Genomic DNA, 10,798 nt, shown 5'->3' with positions numbered 1-10,798 from the left:
TTCCTTGAAAGTATGACTAAACAATGCAAGAGAAGCATGGGCAAACAAAAGGACATAAGCTGTCCAAAGAAGGAAGCCCACGGCTAGGACTTCAAAGCTGGAAAGTTCAATGATTCAGCTTGAGTTTTTGAAATGTTCTTGCTGTCCTTGAGTAGTTTATCACACTATGATTGATGATGACTCACTCCTTTGATGAAAAGGAAGACAAGGGTCCATGAATGAGCTGGTTGCAATGTTGGAAAAGCTCTTAAAATGCTAAAAAACTCCAGCTGAAACCGTGGGAGCATGGGCTGTTTTCTTGGCCAGCTTTGTTTAATTAAAAGAGAGAAATCACATGGCTTTGAACAACTCAGAAGAAGGACATAAAAAGGGCTCCCAAACATCCTATAAAGAGAGCATTTGGCTCCTCATTGAAGAGATCTTAGCCAAGACATCTTAGTGTAGGCTTGTAACACTTAAATTTTTAGTCATAAATCTTGTTCTTTACTCTTGTTCCTTCCTTTGTTTCGAGTTCTCTATCCTTAGGGGCTGAATGGATACTTGTTAGAACCCTCTAAATTAGTTCCATGATTCTAGAAACTCATCAAGAGCAAGAAGGATTCAGATTCATCTCTTAATCTCAATTGTCCTTGTAAGTTATTTAGCATTCATGACTATGGATAGCTAAACTCCTTGTGTTGGGATTAGTTGTAACCTTTTGATTATGTATTCATCTTGATTTTCATATGTGAATCCTTGTTCTATGCATGATTTTAATGAAGTAATCTTGTTTTTAATGCTTGTTTTGGAATTGGCCATTTAAAACATGATCTTGAATTTGGTACGTGAGTGAAAGCTACATGTTAAGTTGATATAGATTGTTTCATCTTTGAATCTTAATTGCTAGACATAGAGTTAGGATTCATAGTCTTTAACACCTGAATCTATAAATTGGTTTGTTGGTTATGCAAGACATTGATAGCTAGGGAAGTTAATTAATGATCTTTTTATGTGAGACTTCAATAAAAAAGATAAGAATTGGTGTGATGAAATCCATGCTAGGACAAGATTCATGTATGAGATTATAGGATACATAAATCAATTGGTGAAAACTAATCCCAACCATTTTCTCAACTTGTAACAATTTAAATCTCATTTTATTGCTTACTTTGCTTTATTCTCTATTGTATGAACTTGGTTACAAAACAAACAAACAAACTCTTTGAAAAACTTATTGCTTAAGTAATCATCACTGAAGAACGGCATTTGTATTCCAATTCCCTGTGGTTCGACAATAACCCATCTATACTACAATTGGATTTTGAAAGAAATTTAATAGTAGAGAAATTTAGGCAAGAAAATTAAATCTTTCAACAATGTTGCTCTAGCACCCTTATAAAAATATAGGGGTTGATACCTGATAGTGTATTGTCTAAAATATTAGAACTAAATTATAAATTATAAAATTTATTTTAGAAGATACTATGCACACATCAAATTTAAAATATACAAAACTCATTCACCTTAAATGGGAACTGAAGATATCATCTATTTTATTTGGACATTTGTTTGTTGAGTTATTTTGACTTAGGTCAAATTTTTATATTCTCACACAATTCAAATGATAAGATAAAACACCAACACTTCTGGAACATCCAGATGAGTCCAAAATAGTAGTACATATATACATATTATTTTAACAATCCATAACTAATGCAGATTTTAATTCTTATTCTTTTCATAAACAATCCATATATTCTTTATTTTCAGTAGGGGAATGAACAGAAAGAATATTATTTTAATGATAAAAATATAATTTTTTTTGTAGAAAGACAAAACCTTATTTTGAAGGTATTTGGATTTGGAGTGTTTAAGAAGGAACACAAAACCTTGTCTATGTTTCCGCAACCGTTTTTCTAGGTTTTCTTGATTCCATGGAATGTGATCTCATTCTGGAACCAGAACTTGAGCGCCTCATTCAAAAAAACGACGCCATTGTTCAACAAACGATAATGGAATCCTCTGCGGAGATTAAACTGAAGGAGCGTGAACTCGCTCTCCTTCGCAAGTCCATCAACGAGTGTCGCATCAAGAGAGAGTCGCAAGAATACCGAATACACTCCCTCGAGAGACTCATTGAGAACCGTTCCAAGTCCTTCGACGCCAAGGAGAAGCAGGTAAATCAATGCTTCACATTTATAGAAACAACTTCAGAGTCTTTTTTTTTTGTTGAGGTTTCGCAGCCGTCAGTTATGAGACTAATCCCCTCGCTCGAAGATCATTTTAAGTTCGTAGACCTCACCCTGTATTAAATGCTTAAGTAGAACAATTTGTTATACACATATGATCACAATCACAATAGTATAGGAAATGATGATTATATGTATTTTTGTTAATTAATGGAAAGAAATTTGGGTTAGTGAAAGTAATTCATGATTTCAGGTCAGTTCCATCAAGCGGCAGTTGAGTTCCTACTGCAGCGACATTGACGCGAAAGAGCGGGAGTACCGCGCGATCCGACGGAGCGTGGAGGAGCGGAGCATGGAGCTTGAGGCGATGGAAGAGGCGCTGAAATCGACTCAGAAGCAGATTGGCGACTGCGAGAGGAGTTTGAGATTGAAGGAGGAGGAGTGAGATGATGGACCGGTTAATCAGTGAGCGCGATGAAGTTCACAAGAAGATGCAGAGAGCCATTGAGGTGTGCGGCGCTGATCTCGGCGCGAAGGAAAGTAGGCTCGGTGTGGTCGAAGGGTTGATTCTGGAGCGTGAGCACGAGCTCCGGGCGAAAGACGCTGAGTTACACAACTTTCACAGGGATTGTGAGTGGAAAGAGGAGGAGCTCAGGGAACTTTCGGTGAGAATTACTGACTGCAAGAAGGAGCTTAGGGTGAAAGAGGAAGAGCTCGATTCAATGCAGAGGTTGGTCGATGGAGAAGGGAAGGAGCTGGAGTTTAAGAGGAGGAATTTGCTTAAAGAGCTCGAATCGAACAAGAAGGAGTTTGATTCTTTCAGGAGGTCAATACGAGAAAAGAGCGCGGAGCTTGAGAAGAAAGAGAGGAAGCTTGGAGAAAGAGTGAAAGACCTCGAGTCCATGAAGAAGCAATTTGAAGGGCGAGTGAAGGAGTTCGAGTCGAAAGAGAAGCAATATGGAGGACAGGGGAAGGAGCTCAAGGCAAAGGAGAGGAAGTTTGAAGAAAGAGTGAAAGAATTTGAATCAAAACAGAAGCAATTTGAAGTAAAAGTGGAAGGATTTGAATCAAAAGAGAAGCAATTTGAAGGAAGAGTGAAGGAGATCGAATTGAGGGAGAAGCAATTAGAAGGACAAGCTAAGGACCTCTCTTCAAAAGAGAATCAATTTGAAGGACAAGCCAAGGAGCTTGAATCACAAGAAAAGCAATTTAAAGGAAGAGTGAAGGAGCTGGCTTCAAAAGAGAAGCAATTTGAAGGAAGAGTAAAGGAGATCGAATTGAGGGAGAAGCAATTTGAAGGACAAGCCAAGGAGCTTGCATCACAAGAGAAGCAATTTATAGGAAGAATGATGGAACTGGCTTCGAAAGAGAAGCAATTTGATGGACAAGCCAAGGAGCTTGAGTCTAAAGAGAAGCAATTTGAAGGTCAAGTGAAGGAGTTAGAATCAAAAGAGAAGCAATTGAAAGGACAGCTTCAGGAGCTCGAATCAAAACGGAAGGAATTTGAAGAACAAGTGAAGGAATTTGATTCAAAACAGAAGCATTTTAAAGGACAAATGAAGCAGTTTGAAACAGAACAGAAGCAGTTTAGGGGACAAGTGAAGGCGCATTCGTCAAAAGAGAAAAAGCTTGAGTCAAAAGAGAAGCAATATGATGGACAAGTGCAGGAGCTTAAGGCAAAGGAGAAACAGTTTGAGGTGCGAGCAAAAGAACTTGAATCAAAAGAGAAAGAATTTGAAGAACAAGTGAAGGATCTTGAGTCCCAAAAGAATCAAAATATAGGACAAATGAAGGCGACTGAGTTAAGAAAGGCAATGCTTAATGGGCAACTGGAGGGGCACAAGTCAAAAGAGAACGAGTTGGAAGCACAAATGAAGGATCTTGAGTCGAAAAGGAACCAATATGAAGAAAAACTAAAGGAGCTTGAGTTGAAAGAGAAGCAGTTGGAAGCACAAATGAAGGATCTTGAGTCCGAATGGAATCAATATGAAGAAAAACTAAAGGAGATTGAGTTGATAGAAGCACAATTTAGTGTGCAACTGAAGGACCTTCAGTCAAAACAAAATCAATTAGAAAGACAACAGAAAGAGCTTGAATTAAAAGAGAAGCAATATGAATCATTAAGAAATTCATTTGAAGAGGGACAAGTGTTGAAAGAGAAGTCCAATATCCTCCTTCATCAAGTGAAGGCCGAGCCACAGGATTTTACAGATGCCGGCAGTGTAAACAATTCCAAGAATTTGCATTTGCTCTCAAATCTTCTGAAAAATTATGACTTGGTATGTAGTCAAGTCTCTGATGCTCTTCAAACTTCATCAGACCCTAGTATAATGGTGCTAGACACAATAAAAGGTTTCTGTCCTCCTCAGTTGAGGCAAGAACCTGCTGAATGTGATGCAAATATTTCAAGGAGAGTACGTAATCTTTTGATGGATGAGTTAAAGAAATGTTCTCCAGTATTTAGTTCTTATGTAAAACAAGAAGCAATGAAATTTGCAAGTGACTGGAAAGCAAGTATAGCTGTAGCTGATACAGATTCTTTGGAGGTCCTGGATTTTTTAAAGTTTGTTGCTACTTATGAGATTGGTTCGTCTTTCAATGAACATGAACTTCAGAGGCTTCTAGATATAATTTCCCAGCATTGTCAAGCTCCACAAGCCCTTGGTAATATTGAGAAACTACCAGGTAGATACACCCACTTCTTTCTCTATTTTATTGGAACATTTTTCATCTTATCTGTGAACTGCCTCCTTTAATTATATTGATATCTTTATAAACCTGATCTGCTTTTGATTGAAGATCCCTGTGGTCATGTTAATGTTGTATATCTTAATCAAATCGAAAAGATTCCATAATTTTCCAAGTACAAATACACTTTTTTGTCCACCAGAAATTATCTTATTTTTTGGGTGTATTATAGCACCATTTCTAGTAACTTATGTAGCTATCTAATGCTGAATGCTCTAATGTAGGTGACATCAACTGTATGATGCAATGTTTTATACCTGTATTATAATCAGCTATGTATGGCTCCCTTATGTTTATCTGTGAAAAAGAAAAAGTGGAACTAAGAGCATCTTTAACCATGATACTCACTAAAGTATTTACATTCTACTTTTTACAACTTCCAATAATGCCACATCATCTACATCTTTTTATTAATTTTTACTCCAACCCAACAACTCTTAAAAGTTTATATAAAAAAATATTTTATTAATTGCAAGTTTTATTTAAACCTTTTACATTAAGCAATAATAAATGCAAACACACTTTTCATGACTAGATTGAGTATCTACACTCACATACTCTCACTAGCCATGTTGGAATTAAAAATATGCTCCAATGGTAATAGATATTGGTGAGAATATGTATTTGACATTACATACTCCCATTGGAGATGCTCTAAGTGTCTTGTTAGAACTCACATGTGCATTAATTCCCCCACTGGCATGTATTACATTGTTGTCTCACCTATTCTTATCTTGTCCTCTCATTAACATTATACAATTTCTATGTGATTCAATTATAGCACTATGATGATATTGCTTGTAAGTATTAGTATATAGCGGCTTTCCTTGTGTTGCCCATGCAAATCAATCTAGCACAGCTTTGCGTTATTGTAGACTTTCATTCTGCATTCTATGATATTTGTTTCCCCATTGTCACCTTTATTTCCAGACCCCTTTATTAACATGAAATAGCTTAAGTATCTGCTGGGTAAATATCAGTTTCTATCTTACACAGATAATCAAATTTGTCCCACCACCGCCGATGGAAGAAATTTGCAGTTGCTTTCGAATGAGCCTGAGTCGATTGGCAATGACATTTTAGCTTGTCTCCAAACATCAGCAGATCCAGCAACCCTTGCTTTGGATATAATTCAGAATCCTATTGTTCCACGTGACAGGAACGGAAATGAAGACGTAATTCTTGATGGGAGCCACATCATTCTCTTAGATCAGCTGATGAGAATCTCACCGTCACCGTTTATCAAACCCCATATAAGAGACGCTGCAAAAAAGCTAGCAGTTGCTTTGAAAGCGAAATTGAACCCAAGCGATGAAAATTCTTCCATGGTTCTTGGATTTCTACAACTTTTATCTATTTATGGATTAGTTTCTTTCTTCGATGAAGATGAAGTTTACAAGCTTTTTGAATTCGTTGCTCAACACAAGCAAGCTGTAGAGTTGTTTCAGACCCTTGGTTTTGCAGATAAAGTCTCCGGTATGTTTGTTAAAAATTGTCTTATTTATTTTGAGTGGAGAGAATAGGGAAGTGTGTTTGTAGTTTCAAGATATATTGAAAATGACATGGTGAAAGAGAAAAAGATATTTATATTCATATAAATTATTTAAATCTAAAATTGCTTTGCCTTTCCTCGCCTGAATTTTTTTTTTGGATAACATATGCATGGTGCTGTCTATAAAGTAATTAATAGAAAATATTCTAATGAAGATAGAAAAACTCTTATTTAAATTTGGCAATCTCATATTTTTGAACTGTGAGGAAAAATTTACAGAGATACATGAAATAGTACTGTAAGATTAAGATGTTAGATTCTGAAAGGAAATTTTGTCCATCATGTCAGCATGTCCTAATTCTTCTGTTGAGTCTTAAGAAGCACTACTAATATTCTGACTTCTGAGGTACATTTCCGGTTTTAGGTTTGATGAATTAAAATTATCTTGTGTCTCAGATTTTGTTCAAAATCTTATTGAGAAGCAGCAGTATATTGAAGCTGTTAGATTCATTTGTGCATATAAGTTGACTGACAAGTTCGACCCAGTTGGTCTCTTGCGGCTTGAAATAGTGAGAGCAAATCGGCTAGCGGGCAAACATTTCAGCAGAAAGAAGCCCCTTGAAAAAAAGGTTCTCTTCCCCTTTCAAATTCTATCTCATTGAATTCTCAATCTTCATATAGTTGCATGGCTAATTATATATATGTTGAACGTGAGCTCAGCTTAGGCGCAAAGATATACAAATTCGTATTCTGGGAAATGTTCTACAGTGCATTTCAGATAGCAATCTAGAATCTCAGGGCCTAGTTGATGAGATTCAGGATCGCATTCTTTCCATAGAAAAGAAGAAGGAAGAACTTTTTGTGCTAGAAAGGCAGAAGGAAGTACTTGGTCATCTTGTATCAAAGCTTTCCTCCACACTTGAAGTGCACCAAGGTGAGAAATGCGCACTCGAAGCATCCGCAGAAAATCAATTGCAACAACCTGTAGAGAAGATCAGTGCAGACATTGCAGTCACTGAGAATCAAGTTAAAGTGCAACAACCTAAAGGAAATAGCAAAAGGAGAAGTCACTAAGAATCAGGTTAAAGTACAGCCAGCTGAAGCAAAGAAACCTGTAAATATAATGCAACAGGAAGCACAGAAGTCTGCTAATGGAGCATTAAGCAAGAAACAAGCGAAAAAACTTGAGAGAATGCAAAGTGCAAATGGAGCAGTCACTATGAATCAAGTTAAAGTGCAACAACCAGAAGCAAAGAAACCTGCAAATGGAGCGGTCACCATGAATGAAGTTCAAGTGCAGCAACAGGAAACACAGAAACCTGCCGACGGAGCAGTCATCATGAATCAAGTTCAGGGGCAAGAACCTGAAGAAAATATACCTAATGATGTAGCAGTCACCGCGGATCAAGTTCAAGTGCAACGATCTCAGGAGAAGAAACGTCCTATTGAAGAAGTGCCCAATAATCATCAACTACATCAGTCGGGTCAGAAGAACAAACATCCTCGTACAGGTGCAGCACACGATCTGCCTCCTCATGGCTTCACTCCTCATTACCAACACATCTTTAGGCCTAGTGGAATGCCTGCACTGTTTGGACTCCCTCCAAACTACTATGGTGTTACTGGGGGACCAAATTACTTTTGTCACCCCATGCATTATCCTCCTCCCCCTTTTAGATGACCGTGTGAATATGCATTTATAGCGTGTTTGGTTTTGCACGTGGAATCCCTATAATCACTAATGGGAGAAGCTCCAGAGTGTAGTTTTTTTTGTCCTGTTCCAAACACGCTATAATAGTGTGGTGTTACTATGCTTGTAAGTAGTAGATTTTGCTTAACTGATTTTGCCCCATATTTATCGACTTAATGATTAGGGAATTAAAACAGAAACTGGTACTTGATATTTTGATAATTTAAGTAAAAGTTTTTTATATGCTTTCTAAAGTAATTGTGGTAATTTAATCGAAGGGATAATAAGTGTTAGCTTGTATCCTAAACATTGCCATGTTCTACAAGATGATTTGGATTGTAAAATCAGTAGAATGAAAACTGATAAGAAATCACAATTTTTTACTGAACTGGTATGTTAATGAAATCACTCTATTTTACATCTTTGTTTTTCTTATATTATTTTCAAAGGTTTAAATTTGATATCCTGAAATGTATATGCACAAATTATAAATACTTTTTTTATTTATTTTGTGGTTGTTGCTCATTTTGTCCTTACTCACATGTGCGATGGTTTGATCCTTGAGCTTATTTCCAAGTTCACCTAAAACTGCATTTACTTTACATGCACCATTTTCTATGACAATCAAGTTATGAATGGAAAAATAGAAATTTTTCCTGGGTAAATACAAAATACTACTCCATCCGTTCCTTATTATAAGTCAATTTTACCTAAATATCTAGGATTAAGAAAAGTGGTTAAAGTTAGTTAAGTGCAATAAATTTGTAAGACTTTTTAATTAACTTTACTAAATTATCCTTACTTATAAACACTTCAATTACTAATTCTCAGTCCAAATTAATATCCCACTATCTCTAGAATTGTACTCCATATAATGCATTTAATTAATACTCTTGTAGTCCACTAAGTAATCCAATAGATGAAAAGCTTGAATTTGTAGAGTTAAGGTTAGTGAATGATAGTGGCATTCGAAATAGAGTAAAATATGAAAAACTGAAATATTAAGTTTTAAATGTAAGGGTAAGTTTGGAAAAACCTAATGAATGCTACCTAAATATTTGAAATGGACTTATATTTAGGGGAAAAAAAAACTCTAAAAAATGGCCTTATAATAAGGAACGGAGGGAGTAATATTGTAAATACTGTAAATGCTAATACTGTTAATACAAAAGTGTTATAGGTCTTTTATTTTCTAATAACAACTTTTGTTTCAGTTTGTTTACAGAATTAAGGAGTAAAAACGAGAATAGAGACTTAGAAGGCGGGCAGAGAAATTAGTCTCATAACTATTAATTCTTTGAATAAGTAAAAAGAAGAGATATATGAGAGAGTTAAATATGATTGATCCATCCACTTTTACAATAAAAAATGTTCATCATGTGGTATGTGGCAGTGTTATAAAACTCGGCTCGAACCGGCCGGTTCGACCGGTTGAGCCAGGAACCGGACCCTATGCCGGTTCGAGCCGAGTATCGGATCGGCCATGCAATCCACCCGCTGCGAACCGGAAAAACCGGCCGGTTCAGTACAAAACCGGCGACTCGGTCCTTATGGTTGGACCGGTTCACTATTTTAAAAAAAAAACAGAAAACTCAAATTCTAAACTGTGTCGTTTTAGGAACCTGTGCAGCCACCAACCTTTTTCTTTCTTGTGTGCCTCTTCATCGTTTTCTCTTTGTAAGAGAGGAAGGAATCAAAGAAAAAATGAGAAAGTTGCAATCATCTTCACATACAAGAGAGAGGATGTATTCCATTTTTCTCTTATTTTCTACTCCAAGTCTCCAATACACTTTTATTTCACCTTTAATACTGACTTTCTGTGGCACCTCATCTCCAGAAAGAAAAACCTTTTTGGACAGAAACAATGCTATTTGAAACGGTTTTGTGAACCAGACTGTCGCCGTCGCCGCCGCTCCACCACGTGAAACATAAATCCGCACTTCCCGGTAATACTTGGTCATCCAAAATTCTCATCACCATCTCCGTAAGATGGTTTTGTAGCAGCTTGTGTTTTAAAATCTCAATATCACACAGCTGCGCAAGGATAATGGGAGAGAGCATGCATTAGGGTTTTTACTTTTAAGTGGAGCAAGTACCACAAGTGGGCCTTGTCTTTTTGGGCTATAACGTAATACATGTGGGAATTTAAAAAATAATAATTTTTCTCCCCTTCCCCTTCTTTGACGTGCTCTAATGGAATCATTATTGTCTTCCTCAGATCTGAATAGCAACAACGCGTTTCTACCCCATCCATCTTCCACCACCGGCTATGCACCATCTTCCACCCACCTGTAACCATACCACATATCAAATGTGTAAAAAATTTGTTGCGGCGTGCGGAGATTACGCTGCACTGGAGTCTCCCATCGCACAACCACGAAGCACCGTTCAACCTCCAACCGTTGTCAGAACAGCCGCACCGTCAATGCTGTCAGACCAGTCGCACCATGAACGCCTCCATCATCCCAACTAGGCATCGCCATTTCAGACCCAACTTGCTATTTTGTGTCTCATAATCGCCACTGCAGCGATCCGCCCCTTTAGCCCTTGCGCCGCCATTGCAGCCCCAACCAGCTATTTTGTGTCTCAAACTCCACTACGATCCCTATCTCTTTTTCCCTCTCTGTTCTTCATTTCTGCATTTTTCCTTCTTTTTACCACTATTGTGTTTGCAATTGGGTGGTTATCTCAACATGTTAC

General features: G+C 37.2%; 1 protein-coding gene across 1 annotated transcript; it reads left to right on the top strand.

Annotated features, from left to right (window-relative positions):
- Window positions 1–321: 321 nt before the first annotated feature.
- On the top strand, window positions 322–8,262 carry LOC130747810 (uncharacterized). The gene is made up of 6 exons (XM_057600850.1): window positions 322–631; window positions 1,808–2,156; window positions 2,422–4,853; window positions 5,913–6,392; window positions 6,865–7,037; window positions 7,129–8,262. Exons 3-6 carry the CDS (start codon window positions 2,615–2,617, stop codon window positions 7,480–7,482), a joined length of 3,246 nt encoding a protein of 1,081 aa, XP_057456833.1. The 5' UTR covers window positions 322–631; window positions 1,808–2,156; window positions 2,422–2,614; the 3' UTR covers window positions 7,483–8,262.
- The last annotated feature ends 2,536 nt before the right edge of the window (window positions 8,263–10,798 follow it).

Source organism: Lotus japonicus, chromosome 3 (genome assembly GCF_012489685.1).
Source record: "Lotus japonicus ecotype B-129 chromosome 3, LjGifu_v1.2".
NCBI classification, from domain to species: domain Eukaryota; kingdom Viridiplantae; phylum Streptophyta; class Magnoliopsida; order Fabales; family Fabaceae; genus Lotus; species Lotus japonicus.
Note: the sequence above shows the minus strand (reverse complement) of the source record. Positions and strands in the feature narration are given on the sequence as shown.

Bases quoted from the DNA above. Each gene is read 5' to 3' on its own strand.
- LOC130747810 (XM_057600850.1), top strand. From the start codon at position 2,615: ATGATGGACCGGTTAATCAGTGAGCGCGATGAAGTTCACAAGAAGATG. The intron at 4,854-5,912 runs GTAGATACACCC...TATCTTACACAG, and splicing joins TAATATTGAGAAACTACCAG to ATAATCAAATTTGTCCCACC. The intron at 6,393-6,864 runs GTATGTTTGTTA...CTTGTGTCTCAG, and splicing joins TTTTGCAGATAAAGTCTCCG to ATTTTGTTCAAAATCTTATT.